Source organism: Erythrolamprus reginae, chromosome 2 (genome assembly GCF_031021105.1).
Source record: "Erythrolamprus reginae isolate rEryReg1 chromosome 2, rEryReg1.hap1, whole genome shotgun sequence".
NCBI classification, from domain to species: Eukaryota; Metazoa; Chordata; class Lepidosauria; order Squamata; family Dipsadidae; genus Erythrolamprus; species Erythrolamprus reginae.
Window position 1 is genome coordinate 182,733,992 of NC_091951.1, and position 25,024 is coordinate 182,759,015.

General features: G+C 41.1%; 1 protein-coding gene across 1 annotated transcript; it reads right to left on the minus strand.

Moving 5' to 3' along the window:
• Positions 1 to 928: 928 nt before the first annotated feature.
• Positions 929 to 10,420, minus strand: ETAA1 (ETAA1 activator of ATR kinase). The gene is made up of 6 exons (XM_070740691.1): positions 10,162 to 10,420; positions 8,186 to 8,323; positions 7,009 to 7,085; positions 4,690 to 4,808; positions 2,575 to 4,442; positions 929 to 1,726 (listed from the first exon to the last, which is right to left on the minus strand). The coding sequence occupies exons 1-6, from the start codon at positions 10,310 to 10,312 to the stop codon at positions 1,614 to 1,616; spliced, it is 2,466 nt and encodes an 821-aa protein (XP_070596792.1). The 5' UTR covers positions 10,313 to 10,420; the 3' UTR covers positions 929 to 1,613.
• Positions 10,421 to 25,024: the final 14,604 nt, after the last annotated feature.

Below are 25,024 nucleotides of genomic sequence, written 5' to 3' on the forward strand. Positions count from 1 at the left end.
TTTTTGTTTCCTGCACATGCGCAGAAGCAAATATGGTAGGGACACGCAATGCATAGCACTCGCACACATGCAACACAACTGAAGCTGCACGCGCAGCAAACCGGTAGCTGCGGTAGTAGCAATCCACCCCTGATTCTAGAGCATAACGACTTCAGATAAGTGGAAATGATCTGTTCTCTTATGGGAGAATACAATAGTGATGTCCTAAGTTGCTTCTATATACTGGGTGATCTTTTTAGACAAAAAAATAGAAGACACTAATGTTGGAGGACAGAGAGTATCAGTAATTTATTTACATGGGAGGTCCTGGTTTGGTTTCGTAAATAGATTTGCATAAAAATTCTCCTAAACTGATGCTGGAATTGGAGTACTGAACTGGAATAGACCTGATACAATATTCCAGAAGAAAATTAAATTTGTCCCTTTTACTGAAAATTCCAGATCTGACCACAATTTTTAGCCATGTATGAAGTTTTTGTAGAGGCATGTATTTATGGTAGGATGGCCCTTGGGGCTGGTATCACATAAGAATTAGAATCACATAAGAATCTAGAATAATTAGTTTCCTTGTAACATCTCCTCACAATAAACATCCCCAAATGTGAGAAACTAGAGCTACCTTTGTAAATAAGAAGACGTGCATTGCTTCCAAGTCAATAGTGTCTGAAACTCAATCCTCAACTCTGTCATGATGCAGAAAAAATACATTTTTTTTTCTTACTGAAGATGAGTAGGCCCCATAACTAGGGACCAGCTATCATCTCCCTGTTTATTATGTTGAGCTACAGAATTGAATCGGAAAAGAACAGCTTGGGAAGTCACCAACACACTGATACAGACTTCCAACAGAGAGCAGATGACTTTCACTTCTGTCAAGAGGCAAGAATACTATGGTGGTTAGGTCCTCATGACATATGAGAGAAGAATATAATCAGAGAAATTGCTATCAGTTTAATTACAATTTACAGCATGTACGTAATTTACAATGATAAATAAATGATAGAAAACTTTCACATGCTTTTACTACAGAAACAGTCCTTTATAATGTAGTGATAAAATAAAATTAAAATGGAACCAAGCTGTGAGTTACATCCAAGGCTCACTATTAAACGTTTACATTATTGGTACAAACTTTAAAGCTTGGAATGTTATCATTTATGACCTCAGTATAAACAAAATGTTTGTTACAAAATTTAGGCTAACATTGTATGGGATATGGACTAAATGACCAATGTATAATTAAACTGGATATTGGTCTTCTGAAACATTCCAAAGAAAGAACTGACACATTATGTTTCATGGGGAATAACAAATGCCAATTGCATGATTTAATCAGAAAAGAACTGATATCAGCTAAATAGTTCTAATATCCCATGTCCAAATAAATAATTTATTTTTTAAAAAAAGGTTGTAAGCAATAGTGTTCTAAAAAAACAGAGAAGGAAGGAAATTCAAAAGCAATTAATACTGCCATTCTGTAGAAGAATAAAGGCAGCAGTAAGTGAAGTAATTGGCAGTACTCTTCAATATAGACATATACATATATATATATACTGTATATAGACAATGACTCCACTGCCCACCTGCCATTAATTCTTCTGTATGAAAAGTACTCAGGTAGGTGCAGCATTTTTGAACAATGTTTCCATTTTACACTTTCTTCGCTCAAGAGCTTCCTGCTTTTTCCGTGCAATTTCTTCTTGAGAACACCTCCTACTTTTATATTCTGCAAAGAGAAGGCAAATGGTCTGATGTAGCCACATTTACCCAGTACCTTGTTTCTAATGATCAGGAGTAGGAGGAACTTCATTAATAATATATCAGAATAACTCTTGCCCTCTAATTCTTGCAAAAACATCAACCAAATAAAAGGGGAAAGGGGTGGGTGGGGTCACCTATATCAAGGGCAGTTTAAAATCTTGCTCCCTTCAAGAACCAATTTATAGAGTCTAAGAAAATGGAGTAAGAGCAATTATTAAAAGTTCAACTATTAATTGTAAGTATCACTTGTACCGTTTCATTTTTAAACATGGATTTTGGCAATCTTCTTAAATAATTGATACCATCCTGGTACGATTAAAAAAAGGCAGAATGAAATTAGCTTAGCTACATCCAAAGATCAGAACAGACAGCACTAATGCCAGGCAGATGAATCTATAAAAGAAAGCTATACCATGGGGTTTAGGAACTAGCTCATATATCACAAATAAACCTATCTCCTACGGGATTCCTGCATTTTGTCAAAGGTTTTATTTTACACTATCATACCCAAATGATACCAAAGTGTCATTCCCTTTTAAGAAAACACTGTGTTCATGCCCCAGTAGTGGGTGCGCCAGGGAGTCTAACTGATCAATATAAATTCATTATTGGATGAGAAAAGCATCCTCAATCTCATCTAACAATGCCTTTATTCAGATATTGTCCCTTATCTATGACAGAACCCACTTCAGGGCTAGCTAATGCTTCAGTGACAGTGTGAATTCTATAAAGATCCAGGGATTCAATGAATGAAGGTTTACCTGCTTACCTATAACAATTGTGTTATTTTGAGAAGAATCCAGCAACACCTACCTTTCTCAGATGGTGCAAAATCAATGTTCTTAACAACTGGCTTGCCATTCATGACTTTCTGAAATGGAATATTTGGTGCATTCTTGCTTTCCCACAGCCCCTTGTTAGTTCCAGAAAGACTGCTAACATTCACATTTTTATGGTCCAAAACAAGGGCTTGAGAACTACTGGCCTTTTTGAACACATATTTGGATTTTTCAGAAGATAACTGATTGCAGTTAGTTTTTATTTTGCCCACATCATGGCCATTCTGCCACTGCCCATGATTAATATTTATCTGCACACTGGACATAGAAGCTATGCCAGTTCCAGGTGCAAAGCTGTCTTCAAACACTGTAGATCTATTGACAGAATTTTCACTCTTCCTTATTGCAATGGGCAGATCCAAGGAAAAGGTTTTTCTGCCTGCACGATTTTTCTCAGTCTGCAGGCAAATGGAAAGCCCTTGACTGGGCCCTGGCTGACAAAGGCTCTGTGCCAAATTGGAAGTACTCTTTGCCACTGATTTATCTTTTCCGGTTTCCTTCATACCCATTTGGCTCTGCGTTTTCCTTTCCACGTCATCACAAACTTGATAAAGTAAGTCATCATCATCATTATCACAGTGGGTGCCCCAAGAGGTATTAGATTCACAAAACAATTCTAGAACTTCGTCTGAAAACTTGGGTTCACCCCAATCACCGAATGAAAACGCGCCTTTCTTTGCCGCAGATGTCTGTTGTGGACCATCAGAGTTTTCCTGGTTAGCTGCTGTCTTTGGATCATGCTTTTTATTGGCAGAAACAACTGGGGCCTTGTAGCTTGTGCCATGTGCGTGGCTTTTGAATTTCCCAGTTGACAGTTTAGCAAGATCAGAATATGAAATCGAAGTTCTTTTTTCAGAACTTGTATTTGCAGCACTTTTGAGATGGGAAGGGCCATGAGGCACATTCTTATTTTTAGACTTCACTGAAGTAAAATTATAGTCCAGAGTGTTGTTTTGCCTAGGTGAATCAACCTTGTTGATTTTTAATAAGCTATCGTCATGAAAAGAAACAATATTGCCTTTTTCTGTCCGAATGTCTTGGTTTGACATGTAAACACATGATACTGGTATGGTATTGGAAGAATTACAAACTCCAGCCTGGGCAAGAGATGGCTTCTTGGAATTTATAGTCCATGTTTTTGATTCTCCCATTTCCTCAGAAATAAGAGTCCCTTTTGCATTCTTCATTGCATCTTCTGCACTCTTCGCCAATTCGGGCTCTTGGGTAATTTGCATGAGAAATGAATCATCCCAGTCATAGTTGTCGTCACTGAAAGTATTGTCAGGATGATTAGAAAGCTCTGCAATTGGAAATGTTTGTACAGAAGTTGTTCTAGATTTTTCAGTTGGAAGGAATTTTGAATGCTGTTTAAGATGCATGGCACTTTGCCCTTGAGATTCATCACTAACCAAAGGCTGCTCTGTCTCCAGCAAAGTGCCCTTCTCCTGCACAATGGGCATTAAGGAAGAGCTTAACAAACCTTGGCTCAATTGGCCACTGCACTTTTGGGTAGAACAATCAAAAAGCTCATTAAGTGCCCCTTCAGCATCTAGATCTATGGATTTTTGATTACTGCTCTTATGATTCTCAGATGTTCCAGCATTATCCTTAAGTCTCCCATGGGACGAGGTAGAATTAAGTGCAGGATGTTCATTCAGCAATTGCCACTCATCTTCCCTCTCGACCTGGATATGATGATCAGTTGATGGTTTTGCTGCTGATAAAACCTGGATAGAATTTGGCTGAAGAAAGTTTTGTTCCTGGACTGCATCAATCAGATTTTTATCAAACTGCTTTGCTAATTTCATAAGTTCCTCTTCTCCGTGTTTTAAGTGATGATCTCTACATGAATAAGCAATGGGGGAAAATATTATCAATATAAAGTATTTGGAAATGGCTCATTTATCATTCTTGGAAGATGGCTCAATCGTATCACAATAAGATTCAACTCCTTCAAAAAATTAACTATTCTTGAATAGTTCATCATTTCCCAACACTTTTACCATTACATCGAACTATTCTCTGGTTTTCCTACATAGAGGTTTTGTGATGATTCCAAAAAACCAAACTAGCAAGTTTTCCAACATACCTTGCATTGTTTATTTTTGTTCTAGATCGTGCTTTTGTTACTCCAGGAGTACAAGGAATTGCATCTTCGCCAATCCATAGCCCCAGAAAGGATCCTTCATAACAGGCAGGTTTTTCATCCTAAATAGTAAGAATAAACATTATCAATTTGACTAAATGGACATACAGTATCTATCTAATTTACCTCAGTGTTTTGAATTCTAAAAGTATTAATTTAATTTATTTTTTTATTTAGTTGATTTGGAAGGGACCTAGTCCAACTCCCCGCTCAAGTAGGAGTCCCTACACCATTTCAGACAAATGGAAGTCTAGTCTCCCTTTGAAAGTCTCAAGTGTTGGAGCTCTCGCAACCTCCGCAGGCAAGCTGCTCCACTGGTTATCGCTCTCACCAAGAGAAATTTCCTCTTTATTTCCAGGTTGAATTTCTCCTTGGTCAGTTTCAATCCATTATTCCTTGTCTGGCCTTCTGGTATTTTGGAAAACAGCCTGAGGCAGCCCCACAAGTATTGGAACACTGCTATGGGCAGCCCCTCAAGTATTGGAATACTGCTACCATATCTCCTCTGGTCCTTCTCTTCGCCAGATTGGCCATGCTCAGTTCCTGCAACCGCTCTTTGTATGATTCAGTTTCCAGTCTCCTTATCATCCTGATTGCTCTCCTCTGTACTTTCTCTAGTTTCAATGTCTTTTTTGTAGTGTGGTGACCCAAACTGGGTGCAGTACTCTAACTAAGGCTTTATAGTGGTATTATTACCTCCCTAGCCCTAGATTATATTCCTGTGTTAATGCAATTTAGGATTGTATTGGCTTTTTTGGCTGCTGCTGCACAATGTTGGGTCATATTTAGTTGGTTGTCCACCAAGATCCCTCTCGCAGTCACTCCTACTCTGAGTGAGGTTTCACCCAGTTTATATGTATGTCTTTGGTTTTTCTTATCTAGGTGTAGGATTTTACTTTTCTCTGCATTGAATTTTATTTTATTTGTTTGGCCCCAGTGTTCAAGTCTGTAAAGATCCATCTGGATCCTGAGCGTGTCCTCTGGGGTATTGGCTACTCCTGCCAATTTGGTATTTCTGAATTTTCCAATAGTGAGACTGTTCTCAGGACAAATTAGAAGATTAGAATTGCCCCCACCCTCCCTGTCTTTCGTAAACTACTCAAGACTCATTTATACCACCAGGCATGGGGGAGTTAAGATATTCCTTCCCCCTAGGCCATTACAAGTTATGCATGGTATGTTTGTGTGTATGTTTGGTTTCATAAATAAGGGTTTTTAGTTGTTTTATTATTGGATTGTCACATGTTGTTTTTATCATTGTTGTTAGCCGCCCCGAGTCTACGGAGAGGGGCGGCATACAAATCCAATAAATTATTATCATCATCATTATTATTATTATTATTATTATTATTATTATTATTATTATTATTATTAAGATCAGGATGTGAATGTTACCTGATAATCTAAATCAGTAGTTTAAGTATATCCTTGAATAAAGGAAGCAATTTATAATTGCTTGTTTGTGAGTCAAGAATTCAATTTGGTACTTCCACTGCTGAAAAGCTTGTGTAAAAAAACCAAGGTTTGTATGAATGACATTGGGTCTGTGAAAAAAGGTAATTTGGTTAAACGATTTAACAAACTCTGGTTTAAATATCTATGAAGATTCTTAGTCATTCAGCCCATGTTTCCAAAGGCGCTTTTTAAAAAGGCAACTAGTTTATTTTTTCTTGAAGACATTTGGCTTCATCCAAGCTTATTCAGTTCTGACTGAATGGTGGGGAATGAAACGATGTGTTATTCCTTGAAGTCATGTGGTTGTCAGTCATTAGCTCTCTGAGAGTAGCTAAGACCACTTGGTTTATCTGTGTCCTCAGGGAGATCTGAATCAGAGTGAAAATTGGAACTGCTGAAAGGACTGTTTTAAACAGGAGACATGTGGTGTTGTATCTCTCCCCTTCAATATGTTCAATTTTAACATAGACGGCTCTTTAAACCAGTGGTCTCACTGTCCAGGATGTGGACTTTGCTGTCTTCAAAAGACTGACCTTTGTCTTTCAAATAGATGGACTGAAAGATGGATTGAAAAAAAGTATGGCACAACATAGAGAACAAATCTATTAGGATAAAATTCAGCAGTCCATCTGCATTTGAGAGTTTTGAAAAAACACCTTTAAGAGGGAACTAAATATATTATTTTTCCTCAAACTAAATTGTTTATTTTTTACCCGACATATAGGCTGCTCTAATCAGATGCAAATTCATGTAAAAGAAAGTACAAAACGCCAAATTTATAGAGTTGTATCCTAGAAAAATCATTACCTGAGGAGCAATTCGATTAACAATCTCTGAGATCTCAACTGTATGGCCACCAATTGTCAGTTTCTTCTCAATGTTGCCTAAAAAAAGAAGAAACTGGAATAAGAGACCACTTCTACCTTAAAAGCAGGCCAAGACTGGCTAATGTATAAGCACACAGTTTCCCAATGAAGAAATACATTAACCTTAAGGAGAATGACAAAAATATGACAACAATTAAATATTTAAAATAAGGACAACAGGACAACAATCAGAATTCATAATGAAGACATCACAATAACAGACACTTTCTGTCTTTGAGAATCATCAGATAAAAGACCAATATGCTACACATTAGCACAAGGTAGAAAAGCCATGAAAGCCTTGGAAAAGATGTATAAAGGCCATGATGTGTTTATGCTTTCAAAGATCAAAATGGTGCATGCGGTGGAAACTCTATAGAAGGAAAATTTGAAAAAGTAGGATAGAAAAAATATTGATGTGTGGAAGAGAACTTCTGATAAATTGTGAGGGGCTGGGGAAACAAAACAATGGATCACTGAACAAATCAATCAACATAATTTTTTTTGGTGGGGGGTGTTATTTTAACTGTGTGTACTACCAATATCAGATGGGCAGCTATAAAACTTAAATTAGCATAAAACTCCCATTTAGCACTACAAATCCATTAGAGAAAGGACAAACACAAAACAGCAAAAGACAATAAAAATCCAAAAAGAAAGCAAAACCTGTTTCTATTTGGAAAACTTAACAAGCTCAGCTCCTGGCAGGACAAGCTGGGAAGAATGCCTTATAATAAGGTTCCACATTACACTGGAAGATGGAAGCCCAAGAGTAAAGCAGTAAAGTCTTTAAAAGGCTACACAAGCATATTTAACTGCAAATATTTTTATTTGACAGCGTGCCACAGGTGGCATGCAGAGCCATGAGACTTCGCCCTATGTCAGCTCCAGCATGCCAGCTGATTTTCGGCTTTGGGAAAGACTGTTTCACCGTCCAGATGCTTCAGGGAAGTTTCCCTGAAGCACCGGAGCCAAAAAAAAACCCCTTTTGCCGTTGTGCTGTTTTTTGCACTCCGGAGGGTTCAGGGAAGTTTCCTGAAGCAAAACAGCACAATGCAAAAAAACATTTTGAAAGATAAATTACTTAGAAAACATTTCAAAATATGAGCAATAGTTACCTAGTTTATATGTTGTAGGTGACTGAGGATCCCAAAAGATCTCTTGCTGATTATCAATTTCATTTGTAGGAGAACTGAAAGTAGGCAACCTTGATCTGCTCGCCTGAGTTCTCTTTGGCGTCTTATACAAAGTCTTTTCTATGGAAAAATATAAAAAATATAAAACAAAACACCTATTCAAAGTGTACATGTATACACTTTATGAGCTTTGGTAAAATCAAACTATATAAGTTGTGACAAATTATCTAGGCAACTGCTGGTGACCAAATTGCTCCCAAGTGTTTTGAGTTCCATGCCAGTTGATCAAATTCTGACGAGAAAGGATTGCCTGGTTACCTTCAGTGAGTTACAGGGGACAGGATTGTGTATAGTATCAGCTTCCCCCACTTGCAATCTGGATCCCTATCCCCGCTGATTAGGGAAAGCTTCTACTACCACTATTTTTCATGAAACTGGAAAATGCATCTCTGGAAGACCAGATTATGCTTTCTACCTTGTTTGATCCAGCCCCGAGTCCACGGAGAGGGGCGGCATACAAATCCAATCAATCAATCAATCAATCAATCAATCAATTATGGATTAACCTGTTCCAAACATCCCTTTCTTGGGAGAGCGTTAAAAAGGTGCCATTGCAGATAGCCCTACAGGAAATGCAATATCTAAGCCCATTTCAGGCATGGACATGGCACCAAAATATTAGCCTTACTTATGGATAACATCTGGCAAAACCAAGTATAGCGTTATTCTCCTGGAACTACTTGATTTCTCAGGGGTCTTTGATACCATTTATCACAATATCCTTTTGGACTGCCTTTAAGGGTTGGGAACAGAGAGCACTGTTTTGCTAAAGTGCTTTTCCTCCTTACAGTGGAAGTTCTAATCATTGGTAATGGGAGGTACAGATCAAGCTGTGTGATATTACAAGATTTAACGTTCCTGAAAAAAAATGAACATTTTGTAGTTCATGCAAATCATACAAAGCAATCATACATTGCTTTGTGCCAGCCCCCATTATGGTATGACTGCTCGAGATATGACAGAGTTGTATGAGGTGGGCTGTCTGTGAGATGTTTTAAGTTAAGGGTTTTTAAATAGTGATAGTAATAGTTGTTTTATTTAATTTCGATTTCTTCCATTGTTATATATTAATATTTTTATTTATTTATTTATTTAGTCCAATACACAATAATACACAATGACAGTTATAGAGGATATAGTAGAGAAGATATAGGAGAGACTATAGGACATGGGAAGGAAGGCACTCTAGTGCGCTTATGTACGCCCCTTACTGAGTCACCCTGAGTCTCAGGAGAAGGGCAGCCTAGAAATTAAGCGAACAAACAAACAAACAAATAAAATAAAGATATATTATTGGAGATTCCAGCAGGAGATCCAGGATAAGAATTTTATTTTTGTGAAGATATAATAAATGCATTCAAGTGCAATGCCTTTAACTCTCTATTCAAAAGTCCTACTTTATTTATTTATTTATTCAATTTTTATGCCGCCCTTCTCCTTAGACTCAGGGCGGCTTACAACATGTTAGCAATAGCACTTTTTAACAGAGCCGGCATATTGCCCCCACAATCCGGGTACTCTACTTGCACATCCAGTAGAAAAGTATAAAGATTCTGGAAATTATGGGAAACAAGTACTGTATTATAAATTAGGAAAGGGTCGTTAACCGGGGGGGGGCTGGGGCAGAGAGGGACTATGGATTTAAATGTGGTACCCAATCCACCAATCTTCCGGTTACGTCCAGATGCTTCTGATTACACCTCCCATCAGTCCCAGCTGGCATGGGATGGCGGGAGTTGCGTTCCACACTCACTACCAATACCATTCCTTGGGAATAAACTACGGAATCCAGTTTAAAATTACACTTTTGCTCCGGATGGAGCTAACGTGACACGCCGGCTGGGCTAAAAGGTGCAAAGAGCAAGGACAAAACGAGGGGGCCTCCGCAGGCTTCTCACCCTCCGCTCTGTTTTCGTTACAGGGACTCCCGCCACGTGGGACACTCTCAACAGCAGCAGCTTTTCGTCTATGGCTCCGCCTCGCCGGGCTCGTTACCATCAGCTTTGCAGTTCCCGTTACCGACACCGCTTGCCGCCGTTTGTTTGCCATGAAGGAGTCCGGCCGCCGCCTCCATACCCGGCTAAACCGTTCGTAAAGCAGCCATCTTTCTCAGAGCAAAGGAGTAGCTGCTGATTGGCTGAATCGGATCCTGCGGAAGCGGGGGATTGGCCGCACTCGTTTTAAGAGGAAAAAAAAGTAAGAGAGGGGCGTGGCCTCTTAAACGCGCGCGGTTTAGTTTTATTTAAAGTTGCGGCTCTCTAGTCCCTCCCCCCCCTTCGATTAAACAGCCAATGCACGCTTAAGGAATGCTGCGAATTACTGTGATTAGGGGCTTTAATAGAAACTTGGTTGTCGAATTAACTGCAAGAGGGGGCTGCTTGTCAGCCGCGAGAACTTTGCACTTAACCAGGCGCTTGCGTTTTAGAATACCTTCCTTGTAAGAAATATCAGAAGGCGACAACATCCTACATACTCCGACTGGGGGGGGCGGGGCTGCTACTGTAAAGCGCGATCCGTATTTAAAAACTAGTTTGCTGGATTAGAAGGGTGCACACGAACACCACTACAGATATTGTTATGCCGCCCTTTTCCTTAGACTCAGGGTGGCTTACAATATGTTAGTTTAACAGAGCCAACATATTGCCCCCACAATCCGGGTCCACATTTTACCCACCTCGGAAAGATGGAAGCCTGAGTCAACCTTGAGCTGGTGATGAGATTTGAACCACCGACCTACAGATCTACAGTCAGCTTCAGTGGCCTGCAGTACAGTGATCCCCCGCTCGTTGCGAGGGTTCCGTTCTAGGAGCCCCCGCAACGAGCGGGTTTTCGCGAAGTAGCGATGCAGAAGTAAAAACACCATCTGCGCATGTGCAGATGGTGTTTTTACTCCCACAGCGCTAGCGAGGAGCCGAAGATTGGGGGTGGCGCGGCTGTTTGCCGCCGGCATGGGGGGCTTCCTAGCAGCCCCCCAAACCCGGGTTGGGGGTCCGGGGGGCGCTGTCTCTCGGCGCTTTCGAGCTGAGTCCGGGAGCGAATTCGCTCCCGGACTCGGCTCGAAAGCGCCGAGAGACAGCGTGGACAGGCCCGTTCCTTGGCGCTGTCTCTCGGCGCTTTCGAGCCGAGTCCGGGAGCGAACTCGCTCCCGGACTCGGCTCGAAAGCGCCGAGAGACAGCGTGGACAGGCCCGTTCCTTGGCGCTGTCTCTCGGCGCTTTCGAGCCGAGTCCGGGAGCGAACTCGCTCCCGGACTCGGCTCGAAAGCGCCGAGAGACAGCGTGGACAGGCCCGTTCCTTGGCTCTGTCTCTCGGCGCTTTCGAGCCGAGTCCGGGAGCGAACTCGCTCCCGGACTCGGCTCGAAAGCGCCGAGAGACAGCGTGGACAGGCCCGTTCCTTGGCGCTGTCTCTCGGCGCTTTCGAGCCGAGTCCGGGAGCGAATTCGCTTCAGGACTCAGCTCGAAAGCGGCGAGAATGAACGGCGTGGGCGGGCGAAGGGCGGGCGGCAGCGAGGAGTTTGCGTGGGCGGTGGGGAAACTCCTCGCTGACGCCAGCAAGAGGGGGAAGACCCAGGAAAGCCACCCAGCAGCTGATCTCCCGGTTGCCATCTACGCATGCGTGCCCATAGAAAAAACGCACGCATGCGTAGATGGTATTTTGACTTCCGGGTTGAAAAATCGCGAAGTACCCTGTTCGCAATGGTTGGGGACGCAATAAACGGGGGATCACTGTACAGCACTCCAGATGGGGAATATTAATGTTCCAGGACATCTGAATGACACTTGAAGCCACAAATGCTGTTGTAGGAGGAGCTTTTGCTGGATTGCAGGTGCTGGGTTGTGGTTTTTGCTCTGAACATTATCCTGCCTGAAAAATATATGGAAGCATTTTTAGTTCATAAATGATATTTTGATATAATTAATGACACTATTTTGAAAATTCTTTAGGAAGCTGTTAGCTGTGAGAAGAGGCACTTAAGATTTACAGATTGCTCTGCACACAGGTCCTTGCTTAATGAAAGCTCTGTTTAACAACTTTTAAAGTTATGATCAATGTTCCCTCTAATTTTTTTTTGGTGTAGGCGGAAAAGTATAGTGTCTGAGCGACAGTCCCTTTGGGACTGGGCGGCATAGAAGTATAAATAAATAAATAAATAAATAAATAAATAAATAAATAAATAAATAAATAAATAAATAAATAAATAAATAAATAAATAAATAAATAAATAAATAAGAAAAAAATTCCCTTTTTTATTAAAAGAAATTAATAATAAAACAAAACCAAAATCTATTACTATTATTACTATCTTCTCTTTTTCCATCCCTGTCTCCTCCCCCCTTTTGTGTGTGAACTCTTGAACCATTTCCAATAACAGGTGAGCTATTGGAAATGGTTCAAGAATTCACACACACACACACAAACGGCTGGGGTTTTTTCTCTCTTATTATTTGGGTGCTTTTTACCATATGCTTTAAATCAAGAGTCATTTCTCTCTCTCCCCCCCCCTCTTGCTCTCTCTCTCTTTTTCTCACTTTCTCTCTCCCTCTCTTTCTCTCTTGTTTTCTTTCTCTCTTTCTATTGCTTTCTTTCTTTCTCTTTCTTTCTATCTCTCTTGCTTTCTTTCTCTTCTCTCTCTTGCTATCTCTCCCCCCCTTTCTTTCTCTCTTTCTCACTTACTTTCTCTCCCTCTCTCTCTCTGTCAGCGAGGGGGCTGCGAGAGCGCTTTCTCCGAGCGCTTCGGGAACGCCTGCCCTGCCTCTACTGCAGCCCCCTTGCTGGAAGTCTGGGACGAAAGCGCTCCCAGCCAGGGGGCTGCGAGAGGGGCGGGGCGGGCATTCCCGAAACGGACGGAGAAAGCCCTCTCTCACAGGGAAAGTGCTCCCAGCCAGGGGGCTGCGAGAGGGGCGGGGCGGGCATTCCCGAAATGGACGGAGAAAGCCCTCTCTCGCAACGAAAGCGCTCCCAGCCAGGGGGCTGCGAGAGAGGGCTTTCTCCGTCCGTTTCGGGAAAGCCCGCCCCGCTCCTCTCGCAGCCCCCTGGCTGGGAGCGCTTTCGTCCCGAGAAACCGCACCCACCGGGAGAGAAGTTGCGCCCCAAGGCAGGAGGCGGCGGAGGAGAGGGGGCGGATCGGGCGGGCGGGGGGCAGGGCTGAGAGCCCAGGAGTGCGAGGGGGCTGGAGGCACCATGGAGAGGCAGGGGCGGCTGCGGCTCCCTTCTACTGCCCGCACCTCCCCGCCCGCCCCCCCGCGGGCTGGCAGGGGGATGAGAAGCGCGTGCCTGAGGAAAAGGCTGCGCGGGGGGGTATTTTGAAGCGCGCGCGCACACGCACGCAGCTTACAGGAAACAATGGTTATGATGGGGCTGAAAAAGTAAATTTCTGACTGATCTTTGCACTTATGACCCCAACAGCATCCCTGCGGTCATGTGATTGATGTTTAGGTGTATTGCAAACTGCCTGCATTTACAATAGTTGCAACATCTCATGGTCAGGTGATTATCATTTGCACAGCCAGCTTTCGACAGAATCAATGGAAAAGCCAGTAGTAAAAGCACAATTCCGTCTGGTGATATTTATCTTAATTGCTGTGTCCTTAAGAGTTGCCAGTTCCAATTGTGTGTGTGAGGTGAAGACATTTTGCATGTCTTTTTGTCATACAAACTCTGCTGTACTATGAAATATAAAGTATAACTGAAATATCTGTACAAGACATATGATAAAGGAGGAAGAGACTAGGATAACTGCAACATCTTTCTTTGTGGAACATGAGGCCAACACTGTGAAACCATTTTAATTTATGCCACAAACAGAATGAACCCCTGTCTCATCTCATTTTCAGGTGGTATATTTAAACTTTCATGCTACTACAATAGGTTTGCACTTTCTTTTTTTGGATTCTGAGAGGGCTAGGCATACATATTAATCTGAAGCTCTCCTTTTCTATACTTTTTCTCAGTTGCAATATGCCACTTAGCTATTAAAGATAACAATACTGACTCTCCTGCCTTTAAAAAAAATGTTTTCCCTCAACAACCCTCTCTAGTATGTCAGGCTGAGAGGAAATAACGTGCCCAAGGTCATTCTTGAGATTCTATGCCCAAGGTGTAGCATATGACCCAAAATTGTAATTCATTTGTTTCTGAATTAGTGAGAAAAATAGTTTTTCTAGCAAAAAGATACGTTATTTTTATTAGGCAGTTATTTGCTTTATGAGGTGAAGTGCAGTATGTGTGTAGACTAATGCTCAAATTTGTATCTCACAAATTCTGTGAATTATTCTATAGCAGTTACCTCAGCTAAAGTTAGTGATTTTTTAGGGGATCGGAACAAATATGTATTCTAACACTGTGATCCTATTGAGCAAGATTTTAAAATATACGAACAGTTTAGATATGAATTTGAAAATATGTTTTCCCTCCAACACTTTCAAATTGGGGCCCCCAAAATGTCAGTTAAACCCCTCCCCCCCATCCCTGACATTTTGAATTTGTTACATAAGTATCTGATGGGGAGGGGGAGGGAACAACTTTCAAAATTTCATACAACAACGGTTTTGAAGAAGATAAATTATATACCGGCAACCGGTTTACCTTTGTATAAGTTGCCATTTGGAAAAGAGAAGGCAGAATTGTTTATTATACTGGTTCATGGCTGAAATTAAAAATCTGTTTTCTAGACCACAGTAATTAAACAATGAACTCAACACTGCCCAATAGTATTAAATACACTGCAGGGAGAGGGGGAGAGAGAGAGAGGTGAAGGAAAATATAATAATAATAATAACAATAATAATTTGAACAGACAACTGCCTGCCACAAACCACAATCCTCTGTCAGCAATTGAAGACAACAAAAGAGAAGAGAAAGAACTGGAGAGAATCATTCATAATATAAAGACCCATAAATAGAAGGACTGTGACAAAAGAAAACCAAGATAGTTCCAATATTAACCGTATCCTGGTTGCAATTCAAAACACCTGGAGCACCACTTGAACACCCTTGGCATTAACAAAATAAACCATCAGTCAATTGGAAAAGGCAGCTTTAGTTGGAACAGTTTACATCTGGCAATGATAACCTTTTAACGCGTTGTCCAACAACACCTGCCTATCCCAGATCCTTGAGAAGGACTCAATAGGTGGAGACAAATGCCAAAATCACCGCAAAACATATTGATGGACAAAATATACAGGTGTGCTGAAATGGATATATTGCCAATCAAACTTAAAGAGCAAAATAATTCAGACTATTATGGAGTATGGACTAAATGGTACAATTGGACTGAAAGAAAGGGAAAATTGTGAGACAATGTGAGATAAAGACAATGATATGAGACTGTAAATATATGAAATATTACATATGGACAAACAATAATGTATGAAATTGGGTGTAGATCTGTACTAAAATGATGTTTAAGATTAAAAAATAATTTTAAAAATGCCAAAGTCATTCTAAACATCTGACTAACTGCAACCAAACATAATACAGTAATCAGTCACAACCAAATTATTTTTCTCTGTCCAGAAATAGGGCTGCAGACTATAATTCCCCTAATAATTGAATATTACATTGTAATGAGGGAAAAGGTTGAACCAACCCCATACCCTAATGCCCATCAATTCTGAGGTAATCCATACCTGAGGAGGAACAATGACTGGAAAAGCTCCTTTACAGCCAGCCCCTTCATTTATAAGCCATTGTTTCCCACCAGCCTTCTGGGAAACCTGGAGAAGACTGAAATCCTCACCCCACTCTGGGTGTGGCTAAATTGCAGGACAGCGAGGGGTTAGTCCTAGTATTAAGAGAGAGCTATCCTGGGGAGAATGGAGACATCTCAAGAAATTATGTGTGTGTGTGTGCCTGGTTGAGCAGAAAGAGATAAGATATGTGTCTGGCAGAGCAGAAGGTAATTAATACATGTTTAAAAGGATGGTGTGATTGTATCCCTAGCCAAGTAAACGGCCTCAGGTGGTCTGTCCACTAGATGTTCCATATAAGGCAAATAATGTATGTATAACCAATGAGATTTTGTAACCACGCTGTTTCCTTGTTTAAGTTGGAAGGGACCTTGTAGGTCATCTAGTCCAACCCTCCACTCAAGCTACAGCATTTCAGGCAAATGGCAGCCCAACCCCCCTTTGAAAGTCTCAAACAAGCAAGTTTTCTTGCTTTGAACTGTATAAAAGTAATTGGAAAACACCACTCTGGGTCTTGGCTCCTTTTGCTGGAGTTATTCCAATAAAAGAAACTGAAAATGCCACTCCTTGTATCTGGTGGTTTTATTGGCTTTGGAGCCAGACTAGAATCCATTTTGGGTAGAACAAAGGGAAAGCAAATAGAATTTCCGGGGATCAGTAGCCGAGGCAGATACTAAGATCTAACACAAAATCAACTTTATTGAAAATGCCAAGAGAAGACAAGGTTTTACACTAAATACGGTTTTTAAAAAAGATAAAATACAATCTTAACCCTATTCCAACTACAGCTAAATAACTCAACATCCAGGTTTGCCTGAGGCCACCCCCAGGGGCAGATTCCCATTACTGCCGCTACCGGTGCTTTGGTTATCTTGCGTGCACGTGTATGCGTCCCAGCGTGTTTTTGTATCGCACGTGCGCTAATCCCCTCATGCAATTTTGCTTCCTGCACTTGCACAGAAGCAAAAATATGCTAGGACCGTGCACGTGTACTCAAGATAACCGAAGCTGCACACACAGTGACCGCTACCGGTGCGCCATCCTTTACCGTACAGGTAGCAACCCACTACTGGCCATCCCTTCATACAGGACTCCAGTTAAATCCCCTAAATCAAGAGTAGGAAAAGTTGGCTCTTTTATGACATGTGGACTTCAACTCCCAGAATTCCTGAGCTAGCATGATTGGCTCAGGAATTCTGGGAGTTGAAGTCCACAAGTCATAGAAGAGCCAACTTTGCCTGCCCCTGCCCCAAACCTATAATCTCTCCCATCCTTCTTTTCCTTTATTGGCTCTTAGAGGTCAGGTGATTCTGGGCATACAACTGATTTGCTCTTTGAAGGACCAGTTACTCTCCACCACCTATTCATATCAGATAGATTAAAATTCTTTAGTAGCAGCAGTAGGACTTCCGAAATGTTGATCTTTCTGCAAAGAAAATTCCTTTAATCTCTGTTTCCAGCAACTTCATCTTGCAATCTAATATAGTTTCAGCATTCTTGTCATCATGATGCCCAGGGCCTGTAAAGTTTATTAATACTTGAGGTTAATTAATCAGTGTTAGAAAACTTGAAACTCAAGAGCAATATAAAATAGATTTACGATTTTGTAAAATTTATACGCTATATTGATTAAGAGGGGGAATACTTCAGAACACTACTTTTAAACGTTGTGAAAGTGCCAGCTGGGAAGTGTTCTTATAAAATTAGTACTTACGATATGCAGACAGACTGCATAATTTGCAGAACAAATTAAAGGGTTACACAGCATGAGTCTTATACAATGATTAATGGAAATGTTCTATTCTGCTGCCACATTAATTTCATCCATAGAAGAATAGAGGCCCCTAATGGTGGCATTGGGAAATAACACTGGCAATGCATTTAAGATCAGATATAGAAATGAAGAAATTAACGTGGAGATGCTTCTGAAATTTTCTTATGAATTTTTACTCAAAATTGGGGTTATTAATTTAATTTTCCTTTGGAGGGGGAAACTGATTATTTCCAAAACTTTCCATTCCTCCATTATTTTCTGAGTTTTCGGAGAGGGGCGGCATACAACTCTAATAATATTATTATTATTATTATTATTATTATTATTATTATTATTATTATTATTATTATTATTATTATTATTATATTTTGGAGCAACTGGACACTGGCCTTAACTTATATCCTTTCACACACATCTTGTTATGGGTGTGCTTTTGCATGCATCGGCAATTTCATATAATTGTGTGGATTAGTTGTGATATTTTTTGCAATAAATGTTTTTATTACGGAATTGGAACATAACTGCATAATGGAATCATTCAACACTATTTTGAATCGTGTTCAGAAGTTTTTGTACAGTCAGCATACTGTATACAATGTGCCTCTCTGCATTATAATCTTTCCTTTAACTTACATACTCCAAACATGCCATGTATGTTTCCCCCAAGTCCTTCAGTGTTGTTGGAAATGTCCACCTGCATTTAATTCCAAGTGGGAAGAAACATGGAGACTGCTTGTAGAGATGATTTAATGGTGGACAAGACCACATGGTTTGAGATCCTGGGCAAAAAAGAGCGCATGGGTGTGAGTGGGAGAGATTTATACTCCCTCTTGGGTCCTGCCTTACAGCTTCCTGTTCCTATGTAAGAAATGTACCCTGATTGGTTGTCAGACTCCCATGGGGCCACCCAGCAGGGGTAACTTTTTAGGTTGTCTTGAGTTCTAGGTCTGGTTGAATCTTGCTGAGTGATGATGTAATGAAGGATTCATTCCTATTATGCCTTAATGGCCTTGTCTTGGTTTGGATCTTGAGTGAGGGTTAATCCTATCATGTCCCAAGGGTCATGTCTTTTGTTTTGTAGATAAACTGGCCCAGCCTTTGTCCTGTAGATATGTTGGCACTGCTAGGGCACAGGGAGCTGAGGCTCTGAGTTTGTCTTTAGAAACATGTTTCTCCTTTAGGGAAAATATAATATTCTGCCTTTTTAATGTTTCCTACAATATTTCATTTTCTTAGGAGAGGGCTGGGTGTTAACTTCCTACACCAGTGATTCTTTTTTAAAGCCCTTCCAGCAATATCTTCTTGGACTCTTGGTCTGTTCCTATTTTACTTTTTTGTCCTTTTGTCATTTTCCATTCAAACCTTGCCTCGCTCACTTTTAGGTAGGTAATACTGACTTCAATAAACATTGCCTAGTGGTGTCTGAACTAAACAATGTGCTCTGCTTATTTAGGAATCTTGAAGCCCCGAGATGATGTATAGAGGCACTCAAATGAACTGATAGATGCGCAATATGTTGGCCTTCTGGCTTATGAACATTTGTGGATAATCCTCAAAGCATGTGCTAGGAAAGATATCGCTACAAGGGATTTCACTCCATTCTACAGCATCCAGATCCATCAGGATTGCAGGAAGTCCTCGGAGAGGGGCGGCATACAAATCTAAATAATAAATAAATAAATAAATAATAAAGAAAGAAAGAAACTTGTTCTTGAGCTGCTACATATTATAACAAAAACTTCTGTCAATCTGCCACAAAAGTGCAATTAAAGAAATGTGTTAAACCACCGCCCATGGAAAAGGAAGGGGGGCTGAAAATTCTGATGCCCTGGTGCAGCTGGCTGGGGAATCCTGGGAGTTGAAGTCCAGATATCTTCAAGTGGCCAAGGTTGGGAAACACTGCCCTACTGTTATTACACATCTCCAGTGACCTTCCGCAGGATAAATAATGAAGAGGAGATACACTCCAGCTTCAAAACTGTAGCTTATCCCTATGGAGAGGAGGATGTTTCCAGATGTTCCCTGCAGCTGAGATACAGGGCAACTTCTAACTCCAAGATCTGACGAAATGTTTTGCCAATTCAAGCACTGAGATGTTGAAAAGGAAAATCAATTTTCTTCCTGCCAAACCTAGGGATGGGTCGCCTCGTCTCCTCATGGCATGAAATAGGGCATTATGTCAAAGTGGGTGTTAGTTACCCAAGCCAAATTCTGAAACTCAATTCCCATTACATTCCTGAGAATCTCAGGAGCACGCTGAGGTGCTCCAAATACTTCTTCTTGACCCTTGCTGCTCCTTTTCCATCCAATTATTCAGCAGTGTCAGGGCCACGGAGAGGTCAAGCCTCTCCCCTGATATTAGTATGTTCTGGGTTATTTATTCTGACCAATTCCATGGTCCATGCTGAGGTTTCCTTATCAGGAGTGGCTCAGGAATTCATAGTTACCACAGCAACTACAAAGTCTGTTGTGAGTTCTTTCTGGCCCTACCCATTCAGCTGGATATAGTTTTAACTAGATAACTAGATGTTCCATTGGGTTATTGTTTCAGAGATATTTCCTTACATGAACAACAACAAAAAAATTACAATGAAGACAGACAGCCCAAAAAACAGTAGGAGTGAGGACAACTTCCAACTTCCTGCTCGCTTCCTCCCTTGTGGGAAGTTCACAGGGTACATTCATTCTTCCTTCCTTCCTCCCTCCCTCCCACTGTTCCTCCCTTCCTTTCTTCCTCCCCTCATTCTATTTCTTCCTTGTCACTATTCCTCTCTTCCTTTCTGTTCCTTCCTCCTTCCTTCTTCCCTTCTATCCTAGAATTCCAGTTGGATTCCCCATTTACGTTGCTTGTGGGAAGCTTTCAGGGGAAATGTCAGTGGGGAAGCCAGATGGAAGTTGCAAATCTGAGGCCAGTAAGCAGGTAAATGACTGCTGTCATGTGGAGGAGGGAGTAAGTCAAGGCTGTATAGGTATGAACAAAAGGTGGGTTGTGTAAACTAACATGGGTCAGGAGCAGGGGTGGGCAGCAGGCAGGACAGGGTGGAACTTAACAGTTCACTTGAATGATGATAATTGTTCAAGCCACTCCCACCTGGTCACATGGCTGGCAAGCCACTCCTACCCAGTCATATGACCATTAAGCCACAAAATAAGCCACACGCTGCCCATTACTGGTCAGGAGGATACATGGATGCGTGAGAGATGCCATGTGATATTAGGTAGGGCACTTGGGGGGCAGTGCAAGTCAAGAAGCATGTATGGAGATTGCAGAGCTATGTGAGAGGTGTCAGAGACCGTGCACAGGAGGACATCATGAGTTGGGAAGGTTTGTGGATTTGCCCAAAAGGTGCCATGTGGATCAGACAAGTGTGGTGAAAGTGGAACAGGTTTACAATATGGGTTGGGAAGGTACATGGGGAGGGGATGTGGGTCAAGGGCACATACAGGAAGCAGCCTAGACCGGGAAGGATGCACAGTGGTTTCTTTCTTCCCTGTTTCTTCCCCCTTCCCTTCCTTTCCCAGATAACAGATAAGTGGCTAATGTTGAGTGGGAAGGGAGCAAAATTTTGAGAGCAGCTGGAAAATTGTCATGGAATGTTAAACATGAACATCTTCTGATTGCAGCAACAGCCTGGCAGAGCTGAAGCGATAACAGTCTGGCAGCATTGAAGCAGTTCCAACTAGTAAGTACCCACTGCTTCTACTGAATTTATAAGCAGCTGAGTTTAGAAAAATTGGGCAACTTACAGCCCTTGGTCTAATTTCTTGTGAAAACTTCTTCAAAGGTTTTCTGCAAAAAAAATAATATCGAGTTTAGGTCCTTGATTTGAGAGGTGTGTCTCTTTTCTGCCACATGCTATTGGGGGGGAAGAGAGATAAAGTTGGCTCAGCTCCCATTGGCCCTGCTGGCTTGTTAAATTGAACACATCTGGAGTACAGCAGGCCAGGAAGACTTCCCCTAGGAAAAAGAAATAGTGGCTTTCTTTTAGCCCAATCCACCTGTATAACAACAATAATAGGCCTAATAATAAACAATAATCCTAACTAAAAAAAAACCCAACCAAGAAGAGAAAATCAAATAAGACACACAAAAAAAGATACACATACAGTGGTACCTCTACTTAAGAACTTAATTCGTTTTGTGACCAGGTTCTTAAGTAGAAAAGTTTGTAAGTAGAAGCAATTTTTCCCATAGGAATCAATGTAAAAGCAAATAATGTGTGCAAACCCATTAGGAAAGAAATAAAAGCTCATAATTTGGGTGGGAGGAGGAGGAGGAAGAAGAGGAGGAGGAGGACAGTCGCTGCTGAAGGAAGAAAGTAAGTTGAGGGGAATAAAAAAAAATCCAAAACTTTAAGGCTTAAAAAAAAGAGACTCTGAGGCGGCGAGGAGGAACATGCGCCTCCCATATACCCGGTGTGAGGCTGCCTCCCATACACTGCGCCGGAGAGAGAAACCCAGAGGGAAGGGCAGGAAACTGGCCAGGCCTTTGTGCCGCTCTCAAATTTCCTGGGAAACTTTTCCTGGCTCGGGTTCTTAAGTAGAAAATGGTTCTTAAGAAGAGGCAAAAAAATCTTGAACACCCAATTCTTATCTAGAAAAGTTCTTAAGTAGAGGTGTTCTTAGGTAGAGGTACTACTGTATATTTTTTTCCTTTTTTAAATGTAATCTACATAAAACGAATCCACATATATGTATTCTATGTGGATTCATAATTTGTCCCTTGAAATTATTTTCATCTTGCCAAACCTCTAGAGTACGCACAAACACATAGAAAAAAGAGTAAATATGCTCTTATGTGGCAAGTTCAGGGTATAGCAGCTTTTAAACTTCCCTAAAAGTAAATTATAGGCTATGTAAATTTTATGACCAAATGTAATTTTACAATCATGATTCAATGGGAAAAGAAACTCTGCAATCTAATTGCAAAATGTAGTTAGATACATATAATCTGCAACTCTAACCTATTTAGCCATGGTTAGCAACTGGCTTGCCAGACCTGAAAATACTGGATATGTTCCAACTAACAAATTTTTCAAGGCATTGTCAAAAGTGCTTTGGTCAAAGTCCAGGGATCATATACTTTTTTTTTTTTTTTTGTAAATTTGGGCCATGCATGAACTACCATCCAGCACTGTATTGTGGTTCTTGGGGCTGAGGGGATTGTCCTGCTCGTGACAAGCTCTCTTCCTTTTTGCAGATTTATTGCTGTGAGTATGTGCTCATTTCATGGTGCATGGACTTCTGCTTTCTCAGCAGCATAGGGATTTGGCAATGGCCCATGCTTTCCTGCAGTAAGCAAACACTTTGCAAGATCAAAGCTGCAGACTGATGGCCTAGGCAGGAAAAGGAGATTAAAACCATGAAATGTCTCTGTGCTGAGTACAAGTTTTGCTCCATTCATGTATAGAAAGGGAGGGGAGAATAAGCACTTTAATGTGTGGAGGTTTTAAGTATAATAAAGAATGTTTGTGAAATACCTGAAACCTAAAAGCCATGCTATATATAGACCGGGTAGAAAGCTGGTGGGAAAGTATTATTATTATTATTATTATTATTATTATTATTATTATTATTATTATTATTATTATTATTATGTCAATACAACACAGCAAACGAGATCACTATGCTGGATTTCGTATTTCATCACCAGTTGGGCGCTTCCCAATCACCTAGGACTGCGTGATGTAGCGGCGAATTATGTTTGCCGATCCCAGTAAAGCGGCCTTTTGCAATTGACAGATGGAGATTTTGTCAATTCCGATGGTTTTCAAATGTCCGCTGAGATCCTTTGGCACTGCGCCCAGCGTGCCAAGTACCACTGGGACCACCTTCACTGGTTTATGCCAGAGTCGATGCAGCTCGATTTTTAGATCTTCATATTTCACTAATTTCTCTAGCTGCTTCTCCTCAATTCTGCTGTCCCCTGGGATTGCGATGTCGATGATCCATACTTTCTTCTTCTCCACAATCAGGATGTCTGGTGTGTTATGCTTCAGAATTCGGTCAGTCTGAAGTCAGAAGTCCCACAGTAGTTTTGCTTGCTCATTTTCGACCACTTTTTCAGGCTTATGATCCCACCATTTCTTTGCCACTGGTAAATGGTAGTTCCGGCACAAGTTCCAGTGGATCATCTGTGCCACTGCATCATGTCTATGCTTGTAGTCAGTCTGTGCAATCTTTTTGCAGCAGCTGGGTATGTGATTGATTGTTTCATCTGTTTCTTTACAGAGTCTGCATTTTGGATTGTCTGTTGATTTTTCAATTCTGCCTTTGATAGCATTTGTTCTAATGGCCTGCCTCCAGTATTAGTCCTTCTGTCTCCTTTTTGAGTGTTCCACTTGTAAGCCATGACCAGGTCTTTTCTTTATCCACTTTGCCTTCAATCTTCTCCAAGAACTGGCCATGCAATGCTTTGTTCTGTCAACTGTCCATACGACATTGAGTTACAGTTTTTCTCTACTGATCCTTAGTTTGCTTCACCTTGGGAAGCTTCCTATTGTTGACTTCCATCAACGCTGACTCATTATTATTATTATTATTATTATTATTATTATTATTATTATTATCAATATCAATATTTATTTGACTTCTATGCCACCCAATCCTGAAGGACTCAGGGCGTATGATAGCAATAGCAATATCCTTTGAATTTGTATTTACATCCCTCTCTAAGCGGTTTACACAACTAGCATATTGTCCCCAACAATTTGGGTCCTCATTTTACCAACCTCAGAAGGATGGAAGGCTGAATCAACCTTGAGCTGGTGAGGATCAAACTGCTGAGCAGCTAGCAGTCAGCAGAAGTAGCCTGCAGTGCAGGGATGGGTTCTAACTTATCTCACTGCTGGTTTACTTCCTCCCATGCTGCATTTTAAGATGCCAACTGCATGCACAGTGCCAGAAACTTGGCTTATACAAATATTCAAAAGAAAATAATTCCTCCAATTGTTTTTTTTTAAAAATAAAAAACTTTTTAAAAAAAACCCGGCACTGACCGAACCGGTTCCATGATGTCATTGTGATTTCACCAGTGGGTTGCTACCAGTTCAGGTGAACCGATCCAAACTGGGAGGAACCTATCTCTACTGCAGTACTGCATTCCAAACACTGCGTTACTATGGTTCATCATGGTTACTCCATGATGCTGAAATAACCCCCTGTGGCCCAAGCAGGGGTGTGCGTATAGATGCCACATCTCTTTGCAGAAATATAGGGAGCTGCCCTGCTTCCCACCTTTATGACTTACTCACATATCCCCCTCCAGGAGGCTTCAGATACGGGATCCAGTGTCTG

Bases quoted from the DNA above. Each gene is read 5' to 3' on its own strand.
- ETAA1 (XM_070740691.1), bottom strand. From the start codon at position 10,312: ATGGCAAACAAACGGCGGCAAGCGGTGTCGGTAACGGGAACTGCAAAG. The intron at 4,809-7,008 runs GTAATGATTTTT...CTTACTATTTAG, and splicing joins TTAATCGAATTGCTCCTCAG to GATGAAAAACCTGCCTGTTA. The intron at 4,443-4,689 runs GTATGTTGGAAA...TTATTCATGTAG, and splicing joins ACAAAAATAAACAATGCAAG to AGATCATCACTTAAAACACG.